This window comes from Osmia lignaria, chromosome 13 (genome assembly GCF_051020975.1).
Source record: "Osmia lignaria lignaria isolate PbOS001 chromosome 13, iyOsmLign1, whole genome shotgun sequence".
NCBI classification, from domain to species: domain Eukaryota; kingdom Metazoa; phylum Arthropoda; class Insecta; order Hymenoptera; family Megachilidae; genus Osmia; species Osmia lignaria.
Window position 1 is genome coordinate 8,301,491 of NC_135044.1, and position 26,276 is coordinate 8,327,766.

Here is a 26,276-nt window from a genome sequence, read left to right on the forward strand (position 1 = left end):
TTTCCATTTTTTTGGAACCTGGCACGTTGTATTTCTAAAAGACTGTTTAAAAAGTTGAATATACAAACGCCCCGTAGTATGCGCAGCGTTATTCAGTGATCCTGGTGTTCGGTATTGTCCTATGAACGAGCGTATCGTTCCGGTTCACGCGGAGGATACGATCTCCTCTCGCGTTATACGAAGCGGAACAGAGCTGCGCGCGGCAGCGTCGTTTCTGCACAGCCTCGATCAATGGCTGCTACGCCATTAAGCTGGAATTCAGGTGTATTAACGATGCCAGGGGAGCCAGCCTCTGGCCACCCGGTAGCGCTAATGGCAGTACCGGACCGTTCGTTAGACAGATTTTATTTCGCCTATCTTACGTACCTACGTATGTAGCTAGAACTCTGTCAGCGAGTACTACACACTCGGTTACGGCATTGCCTTCTGAGAAACGTCTGCTCGCGATTGCGTTTCGATGTCAGCCGCTTTGCCGAACGATAAGATCCGCCTCTTCTCTATGCGCCTATGAAATTCATTGCGCCTTTATCGACGCGTACTCTCTAATGGGTAGGCAAAGTAATGAGAAAAGGTAATTATCGGACAAAGATAACGCCGCGTTCGCCGTTCGCTTGGCGGATGGTTTATCTCGATAAGCATCCAGGAAATCGGATAGCTAATGATTTTCAACCTCATGCTTTTAGTCTAATTCGAAACTGGTTGCGTTTCCAGGTGGTTCTGCCACTTCGACGACGATAATTACGTGAACGTGCCACGGCTGCTGAAGCTTCTGGACAACTACAATCCACGGGAGGATTGGTACCTGGGCAGGCCCTCGATACCGGCACCCTTGGAGATCATCAGGCAAGGACCGGAACCCTCCAAGAGACCGGTGAGTTTAATTCAACGAATCGCCGAGAATCAAACCCGTTCTCCATTCCTCGAGACGTCGACTTTTTACCCGATTCCGCGAAAATATCAGCGAGACCACCTTCGAGATGAATCGAATCGTCTAATTTAGATTTTCATCGCGAAGAATTTTCAAGAGACCGTCGCGGGAGGTCCGCTTATTTTTTCTCCTAGTATTTCTATACCATACGAAAGTAGGGCAACCACCCGAAAAGAGAGAGACTTCGCCTCGATTCTTTCTCCTTTCTCCTTTCAATAGATATCGCATCGATCGAATTGTTCGATGATTATTTCTCGGATCACCCAGTACATGCTTATTACCCGGTTGCAACGGACACGACAGCTTTTTACGGTAGAATCTCGTCGAGTCGAGCCGTGAAATCGTGATTTTCCTCGCGAGAGACACGATCGTCTCCTCGTGTCTCCCGAACGGTCGATTTTCTCAGCTTCTTACACGCCCCATTATGTCTTTCTTTCTCCTCGCTTCTCAAAGTCTGCGAGAAATTACATACTCGAAGATGTTTGGTAGGTTTCTTTAAAAATCTCGCCCGTATCTCGTATCGTTGCTCGGAGAAATGGAGGTAAAAAGAAAATGGCCAACCGATACGTGTGCTGCGAAAACGGATGGGAGGGGATAGACGTGTAGGAAAGGAGGTCGGCTGTCAGAGGTGTATAAAAGTGTAGGAAGGTCCGATCAAAAATCGATAAAAGGCCTGTCTTACGAGCGGGCTTACGAGATACACGATGCGATTTGGATTCCGCGAGATATGATCGCTCGAGTCCGGCAGCCGACAGGTAAAACGGGCCTGCGATCTTATCGCGCCACGGTGTCATGCTATAAGCCTATTAATCCTTTTTCCCTTGACTGAAAGGAAAAAAAAATAGACGAAGAAGAAGAAAGGGGGAATAAAAGGATCACCGTTGTAGGACGGCCTCCTTCTGTCTCGTGTTCTCGAAAAAAAAATTTCTCCAAGCATTTATCATCCGCTTATTGTTAGACAAATTAATAGCGGCTTTGATCCGCCTGTCGCTTTAGACAACTTTCGTTCTCTCCTTCGTTTCCTGACGATCCGTCGAGGAAATCAGACGAAATTGAAAGCGTTTAGGTGGACAATTTATCCAGGTTGTTTCGAACGTAAGAAATTTCAAGCGTAAGCAATCGGGAAGAAAATTTTCAGCGCCGCATCTTCGCGGAGGTAAACGAAATCGAAACCGGTAGTCACGAGATGAGACGATAAATCTTGTAAAAGCCAGACGACTCGTTTCTGCTCGCGTAGATTAAACGTTTCTTATATAAACGACCGATCAGGCTCATTCGTCAACAAGCTACTTATCTCTGTCCCCGATTTCTGCTCCAGTCCCTCGTTAACCCTCTAATCGTTGCTCCTTTTTCCATTTTTCCTTCCTCCATCGTCGCTCCAACTTTCGTCCAGCTGTTCGAGATAAATGGTCAGAATTTATTAAGGACCGTCAATTAAGATTCTTCCGAATCTCTTCGCGCTAACCTGACTTTTGTCTTTTAATAGCTAAACAAAAGCATTAAAACTATGAAACTTTGATTTCTTATATCTCCCCCTACGATATATCCAAGTGATTTTTTCTGCATATTTATCGAACTTTCGTTCGAACCTTTTATTAAAAACCATTGCATCATGCTTGCGTAAGAGTTTCTTTCTTTTTTCTTTTTTAATCTTGTCGGTCTTACAACATATTCGGCAATCCGGTCAGTCGCGTCTCGAGTGAATGGACATTGTTCGGTGGACACGGTTGGCATAAATGGTCCAAGGGTCGATTCTCGAGGTTCGATGTTTTTCAGTCTTCCTCTCGTGGTCCTCTTCATTCAACCTTCTTACGGAGCCGGTCGAACCAGTATCCTCGTACATACATACATAGAGAACCCACCCCTCGGCGTAACTTTGCAACCTGCCTATCGATAACGTGCACGGCTAACCCACTTAAGTATTGCTTGCTCGTATCCCAGATTACCGTTCGTTTAGATTCGCCAGCAACTTTATTAAAAGCAGCCGGCAACATTCGAGGAAGCCTGTAATTTTCATTGAATGAAAAATAAGACGAGTATACCGGGCCTTCTCGAATGGCGGTACCATAATTTCGAAGAATTTCGAAGAATTTCGAAAGAAAACGGGGAATGGAATTTTTCTGGTGTAATTTAGTAGGGAAGTGGATCAAGGTTTGATGAATTTTAACGGAGAAGAATTTCTCTACGGTAATAATGTGTACACGTTTGGTAAGCCAGACCGTAATAATGGTCCGGAGAATCTCATTCCCTTCTCGTGCCCTCCCATAAGTGTTCTCGTTCCGCGATATTTGCTTGCATTCCAACGAATACCGCGTGTACTTTACGTCGGTGCTGGATTTTACCTTAGGGAAGAGATATAAAAAATTAATCTGTTGCTTTTGGGAAACAGGGTAAACTAATTTGACCGTTCGGCATCTTGTTTGAAAACTCGGCATATTAATTTTTATCGAGGAGCAGTGGAATATGTAGGTAGATGGCGAACCGCGATCGTACTCGTTTCTGCAGGAATAGGATGCTGTTCGTGTGGCGTTCACCGAGGTATCCGCCGACCCCCCATGGGTGTGGTACCATCTTCCAGCCGAGATTATGGTCTCGGTATGGTGGACGTTAACTCCCCGGGGGCTTCGCGTACTCGTATATTATATTTGTCCGAGGAATACTCTCTCGCACTCTTTCCATCTCGTCCTATTCTCGTCGCGCAGCCCTATTATTGCTCATGCCAAGTCGAACAGCTTCGGATCGACGATTGAACGAGCATTTATGGGGAATCGCAGGAGCGACGATCCGTGACAGAACTGAATTGATTTCCATTTTTCATTTTCATCCCCCTGGTGGAAATTAGCGAAATTGCAATTAGAAATATCGGAAAGTAAATAAACTGGACGGTGGGTAGAAAGTCCGTAGGACCAGCTATGGTAGAAAGACGTGCAACTAGGATAGTGGCAATAATAAAGTGGCTGTGTGCCAGCGCGAGCTACACGGCTCCATAATAAGTTCCTGGTTTACGGTTCATCGGCAGGTTATCCCGAGGCTGGATCAGCCTACCGGCCAACTGAAATCACCGGCTCCTGCATCGTCTCTTCTCTTTTACCCTCGCCTCGGCTTTCTTCTCGTTCCTTCACGGGATCACCCTTTCACCAGGGGCGTGGTGAGCGCGATATCCCGGTGCCGATGCAATCGTAATTACCGTCGTCCTGGCGAAAGAATGTATGCTGGTCAGCTGTGCAGGATGATGGCCGCGGCCGCGGTCGGTGCAGTTGATTTTCTTTGAGACAACCTCGATCTTTTTATTCTAATCGTAAGTCTAACGGACCGATTGAAATTCAAACTATAGGTTATAAGAGAAGGATCGAAGGATGTACCCGAATCGGTTCTCTCAATTAAAGCGGTTGGTAGCAGATAATTATCGGCTGGCAGGAATCGACGGATAGCCTTAATGAAACGTCTCGTATTTCACGAGAGAGCTCCACCTTTCGCCCGTGATTTCCGTCCTTATTCAACGGTCCCTCTCTCTTCCTCTCTGCGTATCCGCCGCGGAATGATTAATACGGCCACTGGAGAGCTGCAGGTTTACTGCTTTCCCGCTGTGCCCACCTACGGTTCTCCCCTTTTTTCCCTTCTCTTTCCATCGTCTTTTCCTCGCCGCGCCGCGTGAAAGCCGCTTCTTTCGATCTTCTTTTTCCACGCAAACGCTAGCAGCCATTTCCTGTCTTCAAACTGACAACAATTAGATGGTAAAATGAAATTTTTGCTAAAAAGCCTTAGCTAAGGATCCGTAAAATTTGATAAAAAAGGCGGAGAAATATTCTCGTTTCCCGCCGGATCCCTCCTCTCTATTATTTCATATTCTAAGCTCATTAACCGGTCGATAAATCGGTGGAAAGGATCGGGTTGTCGGACTGACAGGGGCTAAAATGGAAACACGGTTAACCGGAGATCGGTGGCCGATCCCGAAACTAATTAACAGGTAGACGTTGACGGCGCGGTGAGCTAGTCCCGAATTTCCATCCACTCCCCTACTCTTTCGACGATTTAAACGAGCCGAGACAGTGCCGGCTCGTTCATCAAAACAGATCTCCCTCGACACGGGATTTACTGCTAATAGCGCGTCGAATCGGTAATCGAATGCATATTAATTAATTAATTAATCAGATTTCGAAAAGACTCCAGTTTCGATCCTTTCAATCGTCGATTCCTTACGAGGGGAACTACCCAAGTGTTACGCTTACTTATTAATGAAACTTTGCCACCTTGTAGAGCTCGTCGCCCTGAACACGCCTATACCACCTTTTGAGGGCAGACAGCTAATTGTTTAAAAAATATTAACAATTAAAGTTAGTTACTACTTACATTGAGAAGTATGACAAACTCACACATACAACTCGCAATCTAGAGATCCACGGTTCAAATCCTTGGTTCCCAACATTTTTTTTCTTTTTTTTAAATGATAATTTGTCTCTTTTTGAATAACTATTACATAAAAATTATTACAAAAAAAGAAAGAAAAAAAAAAAAACTGGCCCGGAATTTGAACCGAGAACCTTTAGATTACGAGTCATGTGTTTAACAACGGAGCAGATCCGTGACTTGCAATTTGAAGGTCCTCGGTTCAAATCCTTGATTCCCAACATTTTTTTTTTTTATTTTTATGATAATTTTTATGTAATAGTTATTCAAAAAGAGACAAATTATCATTAAATAAAATAAAAAAAATGTTGGGAATCAAGGATTTGAACCGTGGATCTCTAGATTGCGAGTTGTATGTGTGAGTCTGTCATACTTCTCAATGTAAGTAGTAACTAATTTTAATTATTAATATCTTTTAAACAATTAGTCGTCTGCCCCCAAAAGGGGGTATAGGCGTGTTCAGGGCGACGAGCTCTACAAGGTGGCAAAGTTTCATTAATAAGTGAGCGTAACACTTTGATAGTTCCCCTTGTTAGTTATTTTTGACATTGAAATTTTCTTCTATCATTGAAATTTTCTTCTATTCTCGAGGAAGCAGGGAGAGTCGCATCGGCCTTGATCTTGCATTAGAAAGGTCAGGCTGCGCGGAGTTAAAGCAAACCGTTGCATCGCTGATTCCTGAGGGATGTCGGCTGGTTCTGCTCGAACGACTCTGCTGTGCTTTTCCTGTTGCTGTCTCACAGCAAAAAGGGAAAGAAAGGTCGAGGCTACAATTTCACGAGGATATTTAGGTGGAACGGCTTTCGTGTCTCTGGCGTAAACAATGCAGTTTTAGGATGATTGCAAGCCCTGACTAACACCTATCCGATCGTTCGTCAGAAATTCGCAGCCTGTTCGCAGGCTGGAGGCACGCGGATGCGCGCCACATGTCTCGCATTCCTTGCTCCTTCTCTCGCTCCCTCCTTCCTGTCTCCACCGATCCTGTGATCCTTCCTCCTCACCTCTTCAACGTTCCCGGAACTATTAATTAGCCTGTTCTTTGCTCGTCTCTCGAATGCCTTTCTCGAGTCGCGCGACACCGAACCCTTTCATCGATTTTCTATTGCCTTCTTACGATTAGACAGAGGAATTGTCCCGATACTTTAACATCTGGAGAAAAAACATTGTGGAATTAATTAGAGAAGCTTAGTTGGGCATCCATTTGAAGTCGGAACGCGTTACGAACGTGGGAATCCTTTTTAGAGTGCGCAACGCCGTGAAACTATCGCGCTCTGATTGCATCTTGCTCTGTTTATTCTGCCGGAAAATTCACGCATCGGCAAAGAAAATTTCCAGAAAATTTACGTACGCTCGTTTTTCTTTTCAAACCTCGGAATTACCATCGCGAACGAAGTTGACGTTCTAGGTAAAAAGCTACGCGGGGTGGAAATCGATCGGTTTGCGTTCTGGCAGGAAACGAGGCTCGTTGGAGCGAACAAACGGGTACACGTTCGCCACGTTCGGTCGCGTTTAAACAGTTCGCCGAGGCATTTTATCGCACGTGAGAACTCGGCCGCGAAGTAGAACGATTGCTATAATCGTTGGACGCCACTTAAAGAAGAACTGTAAGTGGTACCTGCTGCAACTGTTGCTCTAGGATAATAAAATCTTGCTATAGGGGGAAGTTGCCGATATCGTACTAGTCTCCTAAATCGTACCACATTCAAATTTTGCTTAATGTTGAATGGCGGTACCAGCTAGCAACATCTTTTATAAGCTAAGACATATGTATTCCTATGAAACCTTAAATAGTGTATCAAAATCAATTACAGTAGCTGTTCTAACAAATTTGAAAAATCAGATCAGCCTAATGTAAAATTTTAATCATGTTGCGCTTGCGCTGTCTCTTTTAAAAATAATTTAATGATATTTATTTTTACACAAATATAAGCCTACGTTTTTATGTGCACGCGCCAATTTTCAAATCATGTTAAAACTTATAAATTAAATAAAATAAAATTATAAAAGAGCCGGCGAGTAGCCTAAATCGTACCAGTACGAGTTAAACAATTGATCAATATTTTAGATATTTTTTTTAGGTTATAGTTATGTCAAAAAGAATGTACAGACAGTGAAGTGCAAATAACATGAATAAGGCTATAATAAAACACACGTCTTCAACTAGTGCATCTGCAAATATTTCTGTATCGCTTAATGAAGAGGAGTGGTTCTGCAGTTTGTATGAAGAAGTTCAACTTGAAAATATAATACAATGTTTAAGTTAATACAATGTTAAAATCAATTTATTGATTTTATAGGATGTTGGAAACCAACCAGTACGATTTAGGATACCGGTTGCCAAAATCGTACTTTTGTATCATTTTTTTACTAATGCACGTAAGACATAACAACTGCTTTCAAAATGCAGTTAACGTTATCCACAGGTTATTTAAACGATATTTTATAAAATTGCTCAGCTAAATTCTCAAACAGACATACCAGAGCTTCATATTATGCATAATATCTTAAGTGGTACGATTTCGGCAACTTCCCCCTAACTATGCTGCATTTTCGAAACCTATCGATACCCGCGTCATCTTTATCTGGTCATTTCAGGAAAAATACCTTAATAAAATTTCTAAATTAAAATAAGAAACTTGAAACCAGTCGTTTTGAAGCACTTGGGAAGTATTCAATTAAGTCCCGATGGTTTACGATCTGTCGATTACAGGTGTCCGCAGCCTTAACGGCGCGGCGTGACGTGTACGCGCCACTTGGCGTATTTCATAGAAATAGAATAGAAGGGAAGCATGTATTCTCCGTGGATTTTAACGAACCTACCGTAATTAGCAGTCGCATTGTTCGCTTTGAATGCGTCGGGATTGCGCGCGTGACCCGTGACGAACCGGTGCATCGTGCGCATCGTACGCTTCGGACGAACCACGTGGAAACTGAAACCTACTCGTGTTCCCGCTGGAAAATTCTGCCCGTGGTCACAATGGAACGGAAGCTAATTAGATCGGAAGATTGCTCAGCCCCCCCCCCCCACCCCCCGATTGAATTGCAGATAAGAGGTTAATACGCTTTTGTGAAAGAGGAAACTCGAGTTGCCTGTTGACGCAATCAGGTTCTTCGCAATCAGATTGCCGTTTCGATACTATTTCAGAGACATAGTATTTATCCTTCCTCCCAAGCAATTTACAATTTTTCAAAATCACAGCTAATATTAACATTACAGTAGTCTCTGGTTAGGAAGAAAAATGGACCCGTCAAAGGGTTAAGCAGACGTCGACAAGGGGACCCGGAAGCGTTTAGGCGGGGCGTAGGTTAGATGAAATAGGGCCGTCATCGAAAGAGGACAGGTGAACGTATCGAGCGGTATACGAGGCGGAGTCATCGCGATGGAAGAAGCGTTCGTGACCCATGACGGCCTCGGTGGCCGCGCCATGGAAACGATGCGTTATCCGTTGCTGCGTCCAAACTGTAAAGAGAGAAAGCCTCTGCCACGTACGCTACCTCCATTACTTGGATATTATTATACCTGCTGCAGCTTTATATCTGCCGGCAGGATGGTCTTTTTGCGACGATGCATCCGGCGCGGCAATCTAGTTCTCGCTTTCTCCTTCTCTCCCTCTTATCCTGCTCCTCCTGCTCCTCTTTTTCCATTATTTTATTTACTCGACGGATATCGGCGGATGGTTTCCTTGCATCGACCAGCACGTGGACGCGCATGCAAATTGACGCGGCTTGTCGGCAATTATCGTTCATTAATATTCCCTACGGATAACAGGGATCGCGTTTGTTATCGGTTGAAAGCGCGCTGGAAATTCCAAAGGGAAGTTTCGTGTTTGCAGATGTTTAGATCGAGTTAGGAAATTTTCCGATGGAAATGGGGGAACGAGTCGTTCACTAGGCAGTCGAGGTGAGCCCAAAGACGAGATACTATCTCGATTCCTCTTTTACTTGTACCTTCCAGCTGCCATTTTATAATTAACAAGCAAATCCGAGGCGACGCGACGCGTTTGTTGTCGAAGGAAAGCTCGGCACCTGTTGGACAGGCGCAATCAGTCGACGATTTTAATTATCGACGCGTTCATTTAGCCAATCGAGCGATCGAGGCCTGTTGTAGTCTGTGAAGGAGGATGGAAAGAAATCGTTGTTAGGTCCGAGCGTCCTCGTGGATCGGTAGATCGTCCAAGAAGATTGCACCGGGTGCGCCTCTGACTAATTACATTCCTGGCTTCCAAGCCGGGGGGGTTGATGCGCTGCTCTCGAGCTTCGGGAAACCGATTACACGATCCTATATCCAATTACGTAGCGACGATTGGCAGCGATCCAGAGATAAATTCGGTTGGCTGATTGCTGTAACGCTCCCTCTTTGCCTCCTCTTATCATCCCTTCGAAGGAAGTTAACCCTCGAATCTAAACCCGACCGAGAGGGAACCTTAGCTTCTTCCGGTATTCGAGAATAAAGTTCGACGATAGCCGGAGAACCGCAAATGAATAGGAAAATGTGTACCTCGTTCCGGCTGGTTGAGCGTTTGCGGAACTCTGCATCGAACCATTGTCTCGGACTTTTTTCGAGAACGTCGGAGACCGGTTTCATCGATAGGTGGTACGCACGTGCAGCAACAGTTTAGGTTCACGGTTGTTCGTCATGTACCACGCCTAGTTCCTCGAGTTCCTCGAGTTCCTCGAGTTCCTCGAGTTCTAGACCAGTATAGAGATAGGATCGCTGGCATGGCTTTCGTACAGTCTAATGGCCTGCAGCTACGACGATCGGTTAGAAATCAACTAACCCTTTGATCGCTAGTGTACGATAATTGAAATTATTCTCCTCTGTCCCATTTTTCAAGTACCTACGTATAAAAGAGGATTGAAAACGAGGAACAGGTGAATTATTTGTCGAGTGTCGGTGAATGGATATATCGATGGCGGATAGGGAACGGATCGAAGTAAAAGGGTTAAAAGGAAACTTATTGGATGTCAATCAATTCTCATCAGAGACGCGTCGGATACGCGTACGTTCGGTGTAATTTGTTGAAAAAGGAGGGAGGATAACGGACGGATTGAATCGACGGGTAATCGATCGTGGCCCCGATTCGAAAAGTCATCCACGATAATCGGTTGCCAACGACGATCGATCAACCGTCCTGCCGACGATCGATCACGATTTTTCATACGTACCATTCTCCCCCGTGTCTTTCGACCCGACTAACCGAGTGTCCCATCTCTGTTTTTCTGTTTCAGCAAAAGGTGAAATTCTGGTTCGCGACCGGTGGGGCTGGATTTTGCATCAGCAGGGCGCTCGCGCTTAAAATGACCCCCGTGGCTGGGTGAGTTTTTAAGTTTAGTTTAGTTTTAGTTATAAAATGCGAAACGAATTTGAATATGAGGATGAAAGTTAACGATCCAGAACTAATTGAGCGTGCACGTTCGAATCCGTTCAAGACGGTCTACCGAAGAGTTAACGAGGCGCAATCAAAATGGTTGATCGCGACGTCGTGGAGCTATCCGCGTTATTATCAATAAATTCGTCTCGAGAAGCAATTCAAGCGAGGAGAAACAACGTTTATGTCCCTTGAAGGGCCTTCGCCCTCTCTTCGATCATTATTTACGTGGCGAACGGTGGCCGAACCGCTACTCTCTTCCTCTTTCAGTATTAACAAGAAACTCTGCGATTTTAATCTCTAAAAAGATTTAAAGAAGATTTAAAAAGTAGAAATCTAGGGTGCGCCTATTTCGTTGGGTCCAATTGAAATTTTCCCAATTCCCTGATTCCACCACGAATGGAACGTCGTTGAAGGAATTAACAAGAAACTCTGCGATTTTAATCTCTAAAAAGATTTAAAGAAGATTTAAAAAATAGAAATCTAGGGTGCGCCTATTTCGTTGGGTCCAATTGAAATTTTCCCAATTCCCTGATTCCACCACCAATGGAACGTCGTTGAAGGAACGAGGCGAGACGAATGGAAGCTGGGGCAAAAAGCCCGCCACCTGGGAGGGCTTTCGAATCAGACCGCAACCTCCTCTGTCCGGCACGTTCGAGTTTCCCCGTTCTTGTCCACACGGGCTATACACGCTCCTGGCATTATCCTGCCTCCTCTACACTCGTTCCTTTCGTCTTGCAACACATCTGAATCGGCCACGAATACGAAGCAAGCAGGGCATACGGCAGCAAGTGCATCGAACCGCTTTCTCATTCAGGGACGTTGCCACTGCTCCTCTCTCCTTCTCTTTCTATCTTTCCTCTTTATTTCTTCTTTGCCTACTCACCGGCGGCGGACAGCACCGATTCAGCAGTATCCGCTCCGTTCCTCCATTTTCCTTTTCATTTCTTCCTTCCATCGAGCTTAGTTCGATGCAATTAATCCTCGGACGGCGGACCATGGAGAGAAGCCGAATTTTAATTCTCCATTCACGAAACAGGCTTCGTTGTTCAACGGTTAATAATTGAATCGCGAACAAAAGTATTAATTAGTAAGGAGGGTAATTGTAGATAGATGAGAGTTGTCAGTTTAATTTCCGGTGTCATTAGAGTTCACGGTTTCCATCAATTATTTCGTTTCTTACGAGCTTCGGTTTAATCGAACCTATCGTAACGTTGAAATTATAGCTCGTAAAGGGTTAGAATGACGCTTCGTTTGGAGGATAATCAAGGTTGGTCCCGTTGGTATCTCATCGAGGCTGCTTTCCTCTCTAACTGTTCATTATTTATGATACCGAGCATTGGTAACGGTGCACCGGGAGCTGCGTGCCTCGTAAACGTCGATGATTTTCCATTAACGCTGTTATCCTGCTCTTCGTTAACAGGAAACAAGTGTTTCCCTTCTCTCTCTCTATCTGCTTCTCCATTAATCCTTACGCCATCCTGAATTATCTTGCAATTAAGAATATTTAGAATATTCGGAATAAGAAAAGATGATTGAAAATCGTTGGAATTTCTAATACGATTCAACTCGAGTAATCTCTGTCTCAGCGAACGTAAAGTTTCATCTTACTTCCGGTTCCAATTAGTCCGACACGTATCGGAGAAAGTTTCCGCAAATATAATTTAACACATGGCCCGTTTACGACTTCCGTCGAGCGTAATTGTCGTTGCGAAATCGAATCGCGATTCGAGCCGGTCGAGAAAGACGTCGCGAACGGAGGGATTGAAACGTCAGGATAAGAGAGGAATCCCGTGATTTTTCCCACTCGATCGGTTGTCCATCGAGGAAAGAGAGAGCACTGCTTCCGATGCAGATGGGTCTTAATTAACGAGCAACGCAACGAGCCGGTCACAATGGGCCTACGGAGAGCTGATTGCCACCCACGTGCATGCACGCTCGCTCTTACAAAACTCCATTCACCGTGCTCGAACCTTCGAACAAGAAAAATTCTTCCAAATCAGATTAGAAAATTAGAAATTTCTACTACGATCAAAGTACCGTTGAAAAACTTTCGAATCTCGACGCGAAGGGGAATGTGAAAACTCTCTGAAACAGAGTTGTCCGAAAATTTAGCCGATGGAATCGGAGTGTCGGCGATTCGGCTGATCTATAGATCGTGGATGGATCGGTCGGTTGGCGCAGCACGTATACATATACGTAGGAATGCCCAAATTGGTTTCACCAGCCGCGAGTTTATAGACGTATACAGGCTGTGATCGCGGAGAGGAATCCAATTAGGTGAGCAATAATGGAATCAAAGAGTTCTTCGAGCTGCCAGAGAATTACATCGATCCTTTCTTTCCTCCGTCCCCTCTCGATCCTCCTCGCACTCGAAGAAGACTCGAGACACGTACCTATACTTATTTTCCCTTTTGCTGGAGAAACGAGCAGGTGGTTAATTGATAAGTCATTTTAATTATGGAAGCCTGAAAATTTAATATCAGTATATTATCCCATGTGTTCTGATCTTCGGAACATGCATGGAAATCGTTAATCGATCGCGCCCCTTCCAACTTTCCCCTGCTAAAAACCGTTCTGTTTTTCCTGAGGGGATTTTTTCTGTTTCCTTAAGGCGCGTTCATTGTCGCGACGAAATTGATGGACGGTTCGAACCATGGGAATATTTAACCGGTCGAAGGGGAATCTCTTCTTCAGTCGTGACATTGTAAGATGTCTTATAGATTAAGAATTAACTCGTTGGATTACGATCGTACACGGAGTCGGACGTTCTTCGCGCTTGGATCGCGATCGATAACGATCCTTCTTCTTCGCGAACCGGTGCTACGTGCAGGATAGCGTTAACGTTTCAATATCGATAGCCGATCTTTATCGTTTCCCTCTTCTACTCTTTACATAAGAAAGTACACGCGTGGCGAAGGAATTGAAACGCGAAGAATCGCGAAAAGAATAGAACGCGAATCGCGTTCGTTCTCGTTAACTCGTAACCGTGGAATGTCGAACGATGGATCAAGAGAAGAGAAGAAAGCGAAAGAGATATAGGATTGTCGGTGTATCGCAGCGAAATCTGTCCGTTTGGCTTATTTAGCGGCGGACGAAGACTGAAAGCTCGAAGGACACGAACCCTTTCGATCCCTTTCTTCCACTTGCCTCGCTTGTAAGCGCCCGAAATTTCGATTTCGTCTCCGGGGCCGTAGGTATTTTAACGAGGCCGATATTCCGTGTCGGCGGTGCCGAAAGAACGTACAAGGTGCAACGAACAGGGTTGGGGTGGGGAGCCAGATGAAAAAAGAAAAAGGAGCGACGCGACGGAAGGAAGAGGCGAGAGAGGGACTGAGCGAAAGGGTACGCGATTTCGGGACTAATCTGGCCAATTAAAAAGAAGCTAAGGAGATAGAGAGAGACGGCGTGCAGGTACGTCGGATTCGAGAATTCACCGATGGTATTCGCTAATGAGTGGCTCCTTTTCTTTCTCTATTGCTCTTGTTTCCTCGCAAACATTTCGCCTGGTCCTCTTCTAGGCGGTTCGACTCTTGGAAAACGTTAATTAGACGCGGCACTTTGCGTACGCGGGGATTCCTGCTAATTGGACGGGAGAATATGGTGAAAATTTTTCGGTGGACGCGCGACCGTGAGAAATCGGTTGTTCGAAGAGGAGCAAGGAACGGAGAGGGAAAGAAACTCTGTTTACTTAGAACGCCTCATCCCGTTGCGTCGTTCGATTTTTCGACCCCTCTGTAAACGCACCGACTTACGGAGGACATCCTCCTACTTTTTTCCCCGTCACCGAAGCTTTCGAATAATAAATTCTCTCGTTCGTGCATCGATTTCGCCACTTTAATCTTCAAACGACGTTAGTTTTAATGTCAGTTCCAGCGATAATCCGTAATAATTGAACAAACTTTCTTTCCTGTCTTTCCACGGGACGATAAAACCCTTATCGATGTCCGCCGACATACCGACTGTCCAACTGGAGCGGACAAATCTACGATGACCAGTTCGAAAGCGGCGCGGCGGCGGCAACCCTTTGAGACATTTGTCCCCGTACTGTTCTCTCACGTGTGCTCGGTAGCAGGAGGTGCCACTCGGTTCGATATACAAGCTTGCTCACCGAACTTCTCTGACTACCGCTTGCTCGCCGCTCTAATTGGCACGATTTATGTCCGTCTTCTCTTCTCTCTCGATTGACCCACGAATCTCCATGAATTTCTTGAAAAATTTCATTAAACCTGGCGAAATAAAGAACGAAAGAAATTTGGTTAATTCGAGGAGACAGCCAGTGACAGGGCATGGAAGCGTGTCGACGCGTGGCCAACGATGGAATCGATCGGATTAATAGACGGAATTATCGAACGATCGAGGGAAATTCGTTAGGGCTTGTAGGGCATGATATCGCGTCGGACGAACGGCCTTAATAAATGCCCTCGCTTGGGACTCGGTTTAATGCGGCCAACCAGTTCTCGAGCGAGAGGAAGCGAGCACCTCGGCGGAGGATAGAGGACAGTGGACGAACCGAGCAGCAGGTGCACGATCATGGCTAATCTACATGCGTGGAATGCCGGTAAATTAAACTCGCTTCCCTCTGCCTCGCGCAATCCGACAATTAAACGGCCAACACCGGACCAACCTTGTTTTCTCATTATCAGATTCTAATATTTCTCGCCCGGTCCAAACTCATCCTCTGACTTTCTCACTTTTATCGGCTCGCTAACGAAATTAATTCGCATATAGAGTTTATAAGTTTCATCGAAATTGCTGTTATTTCTCTGCTTTCGTTAACCTGCTCTCTTCGTTTCTTTTCAGAGGAGGAAAATTCATTACGGTGGGTGACAGAATCAGGTTGCCCGACGACGTGACGATGGGATACATAATCGAGTACCTACTGAAGAAGCAACTCACAGTCATCGAGCAATTCCATTCTCACTTGGAGCCAATGAAGTTTCTGAATAAGGACACATTCGGCGATCAGGTACTTAACAAGTTCCGTCTTTTCCTCGATTCCTACTTTCAATTTGATACTTCTGTAATTTCATTAATCTTTCCATTCATCCTTGGACGGTACCTATTCGCTTTCCCTGCGATGTTACAATTCGAAAAAGGTAGTACACGCTACACTTTCTACTAGCCGCCCATTCAATCTCGGCTGGCGGTGATTAATTGATCCGGTACGAGGGATTAAAAATAAAAAAAAAAAAAAAAAGGTTGCCAGAGGGAGGGAATTAAGATGGTGTACGGGTCGCAGTGTGAAGTCTAATCGCGAGTAATAGAATAATCTGTAGGATGAATCACCGCGGTCGCTTTCCATCGGCGAACCAACAATGACCATTATTTAATCGTCGCGTTCGTTGTTCGAAAATTACCGCCGCTCTGAAAGCGACTTGTACGAGAAACAGGTGACCATTGTTCTTCCCTCGATCCCCGAGCACGCCAGGTGCCATTGTTGTTTCGTTACCTTTTCAAACTTTCCCTTCTTTCGAAAATCAGCCGATCGACGGAGGTTTTTCTTTTTAGTATAAAAGAACCGTTCCTCGATTTATCAAATTCACTGAGGGGGATCGGTTTGAAAGCTGACCAAGTAGAAAACGATCGCTCGGCAATACGAAGCTGACAGAAGAAATATTTCTGCTAGAGCTTGATCAGACTTCCTGTCTCGTATTTCGCGTTAGCTGATTCTCGAGGTGGCATGCGAAAATAAGCGATATCGCGTTCCTCGTGGCGTCGATGCTCGGCAAAACACGCCATTATATTGATTTCAACGTTGCCGTTATTTTTCTTCTTGCAGGTGTCGTTCAGCTACTCGAAGGGTCCTAGGGACGAGTGGAATATCCTGAAGATCGACGGCTTCGACACGAAGGACGATCCAAAGAGGTAATTAATCCTTTCTCCACGCTTTTATCCAATTTTCTGCTATCTTTTATTCAGCAACGCTAACAAAAGGAAATAGTATTAGGGGTGTGGTATTAGAGGTTTGTTCAATAATGGAACTGGTATTTCTCAGACCCAGGGAACGTTCTCGAATTTCTTAGAAGCGCGTTCGTCTCCGGTAAAAGCAGTTAGAAATGCGAGAGGTGACGAACTTCCGCGATTCCACGGGACTAATCTATCTTTTTTACGATCTAACCGAGGGAAAGACACAGAGGAGCGGAGCAATTAGCGGTAGACCTCCACGTGTAACTGAATCTTCCTCTCGACGCTTCTCGTCTTTCTGCTTCCTCCTCGCGTCCTTTTCCCGTTTCTTTCATCCCTTTTACGTTGCTCCGCGAAAGCTTCAATTGCTTGTATAATTGCCACCTGGTCGTCCGTGTGGCAAGGCTAGGAAACACGCGAGAACAGAGCGGGACCGGGCCAGCTAATGACAAAGATGCCCGTTCGCCGCTCTCTTAATTGACTTTATTCATAATTACCGACTCTGCAATTTCACCGAACTCATTTTTTACCATGTTTCTGTCGTTCAGTTTTTATTTCGTTTCCGTCGGGTTAAGTGGTTTCCTCGACGTCGGCGTGACGCTGGAAAAATAATTAGCTGCGTGTCGATTTGAAATTTTTTAATTACCTGGAATATTCGACACTTTGATTCTGTTTATAATTCAATGCCTTTCATCAAAACTTTCAATTAATCTACTCTGAATATTAGCCATAATCCTAACGTAACCACGCTAACCAGCTCATCCTTCGTCGACTGTCAGCTGCCTGATCTCCAGGTACTCCAAGGATCCTGAAACTTAGCAAGTACGCCCGATGCTGTCCTTCTTAATAAATCCCATATACTAATCTATCACAGCTGACATTTCCCTTAGCGACGGTCGGAGGTTCAGCGAGTCTGCTGTTTTTCGACGGCTGGATTTTTTTCTAATTACAGATTCAAGTCTATTCACTGCCATTTGTTCCCGCATGTGGCCAATTGTCCTCACAGATGATGATCAACCGGATGAAGTATCGCAGCTGAGCCGAGTCGACCGAGAGTGTCAGGACTTCGAGGACCTCTTCGCCTATCCGCAGGACATCGCTTTGTACTTTGTTGTCTCTTGTTATTTCGTGTTTTATTTACCGTTGATAAGACGACGATGATCGTAGATCGTGTGAAATTTAGTGTGGTAGTCAATTTCGTTAGGGGATCAACAGACATGCATCGAATGTTCTAAGGATATGTTTATCCTGTTGGACACAATTTACAGCCGGTAGCTTCTACTAGTAACCAGTAGAAGATGACTGGTTCGTGTGAAATTTGTACATACATACGTGTAGATACACGAGACTTTGGAAACATTTACATAATGTTGTCTGAAAGCCTCGTGGTTTCTTCGGGGGCCAAATACCGATGGTGGACCAAGCGAAAGAAGGACCATCGGCGTCTTGCTCGTAGATCGTTTTTATGTGTTCGACAACAGATGGGCAAAATTTTAAGGGGTGATTCTAGGGATCAGAATAAGACGAAAATTAAGAATAACGAAATAGTGTTTACGGCTTTGTTTTCCAATAATTAACGTTTAAAAATTCGAGTGAAAAGCGCCTGAAACCTGCAACCCGCCCAGCACCGACGACTGAACGTCAGGTCAGCAGGGGTCGGTACAGTCATAACCAGGAATCGAAGCCGAATCCGGCAGTACCGAGAAACAGAATAGCACGAGGTAAGTTTCTACTATTCAACGATTCTTGGTTATGACTGTACCTTCCCCTGTTGATCTGACGTTCAGTCTTCGGTGCTGAGCGGGTTGCAGGTTTCAGGCGCTTTTTATTCGAATTTTTAAACGTTAATTACTGGAAAACAAAGCTGCAAACGCTATTTCATTATTCTTGATTCCTAGAATCAGTCCTTAAAATTTTGCCCACCTGTTGTCGAACACCCTGTATAATATAGGGAAGAGAGATTTCTGTTTTAAGCGTGGAAAGTTTAACGTATTCAGATTGTACATATGGAAATAGAACTCGTGACTGGCGAACGTTATCGAGCCGACCAAAAGAAACTTTGATAACGTTGGCAGCACACGAACAGAGATGAGAAGATTATTTTGGCGACATTCTCGTCGCCCCTATAGAGAAATTACCTTAAGCTAGTCTCCTGTGTAATGTCTAATGAAGCAAATGCCCGTACAATGTGATATTTAATAGGTGTGAGTGGAATTCGCGTTTGTCTTTTTCTTTCTTTCTGGCGCGTGTGTTCAAGAGGAGATCGAATGCGAAAGTACTTTGAAAATTCAAACGTACATTCGCGCGCAAAGTGAAAGGAGACGGATTGTGTCGTTTTCAAACGACCAGTGATAGCGTCCGATTTCCTCCTTCTCCTTTTGCGTGCTATCGATTCAATCGATGTGCAATATAGAGATAGAGGAAGAATGAGAATATAAAACAGTATATAGTTGGCTTGTGTCGTGAGAAAACACACGTTTATGCACCTGTTGCGCGTCGAACTGGATATAGAGAAGGAAAACTCGAATGAAGTCAGAGGATACAGCGGATGTACGTTATAATAATGATGTTTTATATAATATACGGACATATCTATATTACAGAAGGATTCAATTTCATCGTGATTTCTTCTCCCGTTTATTCTTCTCTGAGAAAATCAAACTCCTGGTCCTTATTTTAATTAAAATTCTTTGATTCACAGATAGATCATTTTAAAATGAATTTCTTATTCGATATTTAATTATTTCATTTGACTACTGTAAAAAAGATTGTAGTTGCAATGAAAATAAGGAAATGATAAATTCTTTCCAGAAGATCCAGAGTGTCAGCCGGATTTCCTGTCCAACTATCTCCATCTGTCCTGACTCTGAAGAAACCTAGAACGAAGTCGGTAAAGCTGCTCTCCTCCTTCCTCGCCTTCGATTCCCAACCACTCGTCTTCAACATTTTACTTCACCGTACATCTTTTGCTATATGTAACGTTAGCAATTTGCAAATATTCAACTTGGACTTTGATGTTAAATAAAATCACGAGAAATAGAAGTATCAACATCGTGACGATCATCGGTTACAAAGGAAGTCGAAGGTAAGTCCCTAATCGATAAGATTGCCAAAAAATACTTTTCCCTCGAATCATGAAGAAAGTGATCATTTCAAACGTTTCTTCATTTCTTTACGTAAATCTAAAAGTTACAAAGATTTATCGTACTTTGATTTATTTGAAATTGTTACTAGAATTTGAAAAAGTCACTAGAATTGGAGAACGAGGGGGTAGCTGTTACTGGTCTAGAAGAAATTTTTACAATTAATTACATATTCTTAATCGAAATTTATTTATCTTACGACATAATTTCAGTTCCAAGTGAATTTAAAAATTTCTCTTAAAAAGGGGTTGAATTTATTTGTACGACGAACCTTGCCACGATTGCTTTTTCATGATTCGTTTCAGAAAGATCTATACGTAGCCGAAGAAGGTATATTCGAGAGATACATGGTCCCCGTGTACATATTTACTCGAAGCTCTTTGCAAAAATTTATTCGTCCGTCTCGCGGGGATCCGAGTTATACTCGTCGAGCTATATCCATTCCCGTTTCTCGGCTCGAATTTTTCCTCGAGTATGCACTCGTTCGATATCTCACCGGAAGTAGGCAACGAGCACGTGATTCGAATGCCAACGAACCTTCATTGACTTCCTTTTAATTATAACGATGATTAAAAGGAAGAAGAACTAACAGCTATCCAACGTTCGTTCATCCGGTTTTCTAGGGCTTCTTCACATCTTACGTATTCAAGTTTCTTGATTTAATATACGCACGAACAAAGTAGATAGAGTTTCGTTAAGTGCAGAGTGATCATTAACACGAAATTCTTTGAAACATATATTATTTTTTTATCTCCATTCGTCGTGCTTGAAGTAGCCCTCAGAATGATGAAACACTCTGTATAATTATTTGAATTTGAAAATTTTTCCAAACCAGTTGGAATAACTATCGAGTGTTTTTATTTTGAATAAACCTGTAGAGAGGTCGCGAAATTGCCAGGGAATATGCAATTGCAGCTCGAATGCAAGTCGAATGCGGGCCAAGCTGGAAGGAAAGTTTTTCCAATAAATGTTTATATATCGTGGCTCTGTAACTCCTTCTTGTTTTCGGTCGGTCTGTCGCTTAGGCAAGGGGGAAATTGTACCGTAAAAGAATTTTTAGGCCATCGCGAAACGTTGATACCTCTGCCCGGTTCTTGCTCTTCCCCTCGAATATTTATGAATTCTCAAAAGGCGAACGGCTACGCGACGTGGATGCGGAGGAACAGCAGTTTCTCCGTTTATTTTACCTTTTTTTTCTCTCTCTCTCTCGCTTTTTCCCTTCTTTTCGTTCTTCCCTGATGCTCCAGCTCGCGCGTGAGTTCAATTTACAATGGGAACCTCGCCCCGGCTCGACTCGACTCGGTTTTTCAGGCCAATTTCAGGTCGGCCCTTTTCCTCTTTCTCTTCCATCCTCTGTTCCTTTCAGAAACATACATTTTTCTACTTAATATCAGTCGAAGCACCGTTTCCTCTGTCTAGATCACGATTGGCCCCCGTCTACCTTGGTGGTAACGTATCCATTGGTAAACTAGGTCTCTGAAAAATGAAACACGTCGTACGATACATGGGGGGATAAAGTTTCGCGAGCAAGTGACAAGAAAATGCTTTACATCGTATTACTCGAGTTTCTGGAAAAATGTCACATCCTGGATCTTCTCCTAGACGCTCTATCGTCAAAGGTATCCTGGATATTTCATGCTCGGATATCAACTGGCTCGTCGCATACTTTTCGTTTCTATCTTCTTTCGAGTCAAAGAGAAGGCGAGTTTTCTTTTTTTTTTTCCACCCTTTTAGTCGATTAGGCAGCCTGTTTTTCGAGCTGGCTAAACGATGATAAGCAAGTTTCGGTCTCATTCAGGAAAAAAGGAAGCGGGCACATCGGTTGCAGCCAGTGACGTAAGAGGCTGCAACCGGGGTCGCCGGATGAAGAGGGATGATGTAAGAACAGGGCTGGCTCGCGAACACTAGCACCCTTTCATTTTTTCTTTCTTTTCTCGCTGAAAATGTCGGGACATTCTGTAGCACGTAATTTATGGCGTACATAATAGCTGCGAGAATTGTGTAGAAAATTACTTGAGGGTAAACGGGAGTTAAATGGAAAAGTAATTTTCCTAATTCGAGTAGAATTGTGCATCTCGTAAATCAGAATTAATGAAAAATGTAGAGACGATGCGAAAGATATATATATTCTAATTTTCAATGTTCTGTTGGTTAAAATTTCAAGCATCATCGAGGCGCGACGTTTTCTGAAATTTGCGTCAGAGTTCGCGTCGGAGTTGCATAAATTTCCAAGAGAGCAACTGTCACGTATCTCGTTAGAAAGCCGAGGATCCGTCCAAAGAAACGTAGCTTCGCGACTCGATCGCGTGGTCCGTCACTGGGAAACTGAGAAGTAGAGATAAGAAGAGGGGCTGGGAGAGAGGGTTGCAATCGTATGTAGGTCGTACTGTCAGTGCCACGACCTGATTTTACCCGGCGACCCACGTCCCGCCCCTGAGACCCAGAATCATCCCCGAAACCGACGTCCTGCGTCACCTCGCTCGCCTCTGCAAATCCCTAAATACATTTCCAACCACCCTCGCTTCTCTCTTCTCCACGTCATAATGCTGTATTATTCAACGACACACCCCTTTCTCTGATGAGCTCCTACTACGAGCAACCCTTCCCTTTTTCATCCCTCTTTGTCGCTACGAATTAACTCGTATTATCTGGGCACTGGTTGCCGGTTCGAATCGTCGCTGCACAACAGGGATGAAACTTTACTTTACTTTGTAACAACCTTTACAAAGCCTTTTGAAAAAAGGACAAGAAGATTGCGACGAAGTAGTAGTAATTACAGGTTGTTAAAAAAAAAAAAAAAAAAGAAAGATTCTTAGACGAGCGAGATAAAAGGTTTTCGCGTACGTGATCGAACAAATTCATTCTCCCCCAAGAGCAGTGTCAGATTACTTTCTGATCCTTGGCAAACTGTCGAAAAGGAGGGTGTTTCCCATCCGGTAAGCTGGTCGGCCGCGGTGCGGGGAACACATCGCAGGACGTCTGCGTGGAACGACGCGCTGAATATTCAAGATGCCGAGGAGAGGGTTTTCCTGAATTTGAATAGCCCTCGGTCCTTCACGGATCATGCTAATCCGTGCTAATCGGACGCTTTCGGGCCTCTATGCGGCTGCACGTACGCGTCAGCTGTTATTTTCGTGGCGAACCATCGTCATCCTTATCCTAAGAAATTTCGAAAAACGAAGAAATTAATTTCTCTTCAATGAACGGGGAATCGGTATGGCGACGTCGGTTCTATCAGAAATTGATGAGAACGCGAGGCACGTGCACCGATACAGCCTTTGGGAAATCCGAGGCTGCCTCGCGCGTCGCTGCTTTAATTAATTTATCGCGGCCAGCCGATGTCCCGTTGATTTCACAGTTGACGTTCATTATAGATATCCTGCCGGCGTCGTTACTCCTGTGTTCGCGCGCCTACCTTTTGGGATCCATTTTCTCGTTTAAGCGACCCGCAAACCGCGTTCCCTCGCTCTCAAACGTTTAACCGCCCCATAACTGTCCGCTTCCATAACTTTGACGTTTCATGAATATGATCGAATGATACACGTAGCTAAACGATGGATTTGTCGGGTGATCTCAATTCTATCTAAAATTCGGATCCCTTTAATGCTTTTAACGTCTATTTTCTACCATTCTTTTGAACCTCGCCTCTTCCCTTCTCCTCCGTCCCGTTGAAATTACATTACACACGGACCACGAAATCTCATTTCCGGGGGCCGGTGTTATTCTATTTTCCGCCGTTCCTGTGCGTCCACCAGTTTTCCGACTTTCTCGCGAATAATCCAGAGAGACGCGAAAGGTTGTCGCAATAACGAGCCAAGTAAAAAACTAGCCGTCTCCTTCTTTACCTTGCAAACGAGTTCCTTTTTCCGGACGGCTAACTAGTCCTACGCGTTTCTTTCTTCTTTTTCGCCTTGGAACGATTCGGAGAGCGGCCCGTTCTCGCACATGTATTAAGTTGTTAACGAAACTTGGATCGCTCGCACGTGTCGGGAATCGCGTATTTAGCCGCTTAGGATGCCTTTCGAATTGGTATGCGTTCATTGCCGAGGAGATTCGGGTACGCCGCTTGCTCGTTGAGGACATTAAACGGTATAATTATAGTTGGTAAGCGCTTTGTTCCCTGTTAGTTGAGCGTGCTTGATTTTTCCATCGGTTAAATTGCTACTCGAACCGTTCGGAAAATCGAACGATCAGCAAATTTTCTTTAAATTTTCTTTAAATTTTCTTGGCTCTGGTTTAATCGCGTTATTGCGCCACGGGTCGGTTAGGATAACAAGATGGAAACGGGCCGGAAGAAGCGACGCGTTGTTTATCGCGTTGCGCCGCGCCATCCAATTATTGTGCCATTAAAATTCTCTGACGTCTCGGCACGCAGGCTGTCGCCATTTCCTTTTCCCTTTAATTCTACGCTCGGAAAACTCTGCTCTTTCCCTTTTTTTCCCGGCACTACAAATTGCCGCTCTTCACCCCCTTTGTTCTCGGCTCACCTTCCATCGACGTTGCTCCTCCGATGGACGCAAACGAGGGGTAAATAGCGTCCGCGAACGGTGCTTGTCCCTCTCTTTTTCAGTTATCGACGGATTCCTTCCTCTTTTTTTCATATTTTTAAGCTTTCTGATTTTCCTATCTATATCGAGTACAACCCCGTATAATATCTGCAGCGCAACTAACGAACGATCAAACACGAAGTAGAGTCGCAGTTGATCGAGCTTAAACGATAGAAGAACAGCTTTGATCGCGGGGTTGGAATTTTTCTCTCCTTCTTGATTCGTTTCCGAGCAACCAAAAGACGAGCATTTACCTTTCAGACAGGAAGGCAATAATGCTCGACGAACAGATTTTCCAATACTATCGAGAAAAACGTGTCTCGCAGAGAGTCTGGTCTGAGAAACAAAGAAGCTCTCGAAAAGTTCACGGATCAGTTCGCTTCGCGTTGTTTCGTGCGACGAATTCATCCAAGCATCGAATATAAATCGGGGTCACAGGGTGAACCGTTGTACGCGTTCCCGCTTCGTTTGATAATCGATCGAACCGATCGATCAATCGGCCCACCGATTTCCGGTGGCGAATTAATCAGCCGCCAGTGTGTTTAGTTGACCCGACGCGACGACGTTGGAATTTAATCAGGATTCATTAAATTTGCTTTGCTCTCGGAATAATTGTTTCAAACAATTTTGGATATTGAATAACTCGAAAAAAAGTATCGATTAATAAATGAAAAAACGAAAGGGGTTAGTTCGTTACCCAGTTTCCGACGCTTCTCTCTTTAATAGCCAGCGAACAGGGTTAAAGAGCAGAAGGAAGGGTCTAAAAAAGTTGCTAGTCGCTTCATTCAGCGTCGCGACGCCGGAAAAAAAGCGTAGCTTTGCTGGCAGCTAGAAAGGGACCTGGCAGCGTGACTTTAAGTTCCGGCAACCCTTCGAAAACGAAAGCGAAAGCGAAAGCCCCGCTCGGCTCCTTTCACCGGGCTCGCGATTGCACCGGGGACATGCATTTCGAAGAAGGTCGACGACGAAGGCTCGAGCGTGTAATTCCCTTCAGGGAATGCACTTGATTTTCTTTCACGAGGCGCTCGCTTACCCTACACACCACCGACAACCCCCTTACACCCCCTTCGACACAGCAAACGGACGTTAACGAACGAGGGTCGACGAACTTCCTTCTTCCTATCTTTCCTTAGATTGTGAATCAACCTTTCTCCAGTTGAATTATTCTATGGTACACAGGCTTTATTCAGATTTTTCTCTTCTTCATTAGTCGCCGGATAAATAAAAATATTTGTCGATTTATCAGCGAAAAATAATAACTACCTTTTAGTAGAACAATTATCGCCGGAATACATAGTAATTTCTGAGGATTCTACGTATAAGGGTGATGTTATTTTTCGATTTATCGATTTATCGACGAATTGAAACAGCCAAAAAAAAATTTATTTTCTCATAAAAACATTAGAGGATGAAATTTCAGAGGCTTTCCGGAAGTATTTTGAAAAAGTGAATCCACGTCGATAAAAAAAAGATATATCTGTTGGATGCAAATTGCGAATCGATCTATCCAGGGCTTCGGTGAAATTCCAATTTGTGAAACCGCGAATTGTATGACGTCAGACAGGTCGAAATGCATTTTCGAACGGACAAAGAGAAACGATTTCCACGCGATATCGAATCGTGGACTTTTTAATACCGCGATCCCCTACTCTACCACAACCCGATCGTAAATTCCGGGACAATAACACGAGACGATAGCTGGCTGGAACACGAGATCGTTGATTTGCGAATTTTCAGCTTTGTAATCGCATCTGGTCAGAGTTAATTAATGAAATTCTTGTAATGAGCGAACTATCCTCCAGCGGTTTATCGCTCGAATTTTCTTCATTCTTTGGTCCGCTTCTGCTATTCCTTCCTGCCAGGCATTCTTCGAATCGCGGAAGTTTATAATCAATAGATAAACAGTCGATTAACCAGTAAATTCGTTCGAATAAAAACACCTTTGGTATTTTTTAACGCACTGGACTAGTTTCGA

General features: G+C 44.3%; 1 protein-coding gene across 2 annotated transcripts in view; it reads left to right on the top strand.

Annotated features, from left to right (window-relative positions):
* fng (Fringe glycosyltransferase) overlaps positions 1 to 19,655 on the top strand; it is a 41,868-nt gene extending 22,213 nt beyond the window's left edge. The window contains exons 5-9 of one of the 2 annotated variants that reach the window (XM_034319513.2): positions 712 to 871; positions 10,565 to 10,650; positions 15,508 to 15,673; positions 16,487 to 16,572; positions 19,423 to 19,655. In XM_034319513.2, coding sequence (XP_034175404.2) covers positions 712 to 871; positions 10,565 to 10,650; positions 15,508 to 15,673; positions 16,487 to 16,572; positions 19,423 to 19,636 — 712 coding nt within the window. In that variant the 3' untranslated portion in view covers positions 19,637 to 19,655. Of the gene's footprint in view, positions 1 to 711; positions 872 to 10,564; positions 10,651 to 15,507; positions 15,674 to 16,486; positions 16,573 to 17,563; positions 19,232 to 19,422 lie in introns of those variants that run through there. The other variant, XM_034319514.2, reaches the window with a different exon arrangement.
* Positions 19,656 to 26,276: the final 6,621 nt, after the last annotated feature.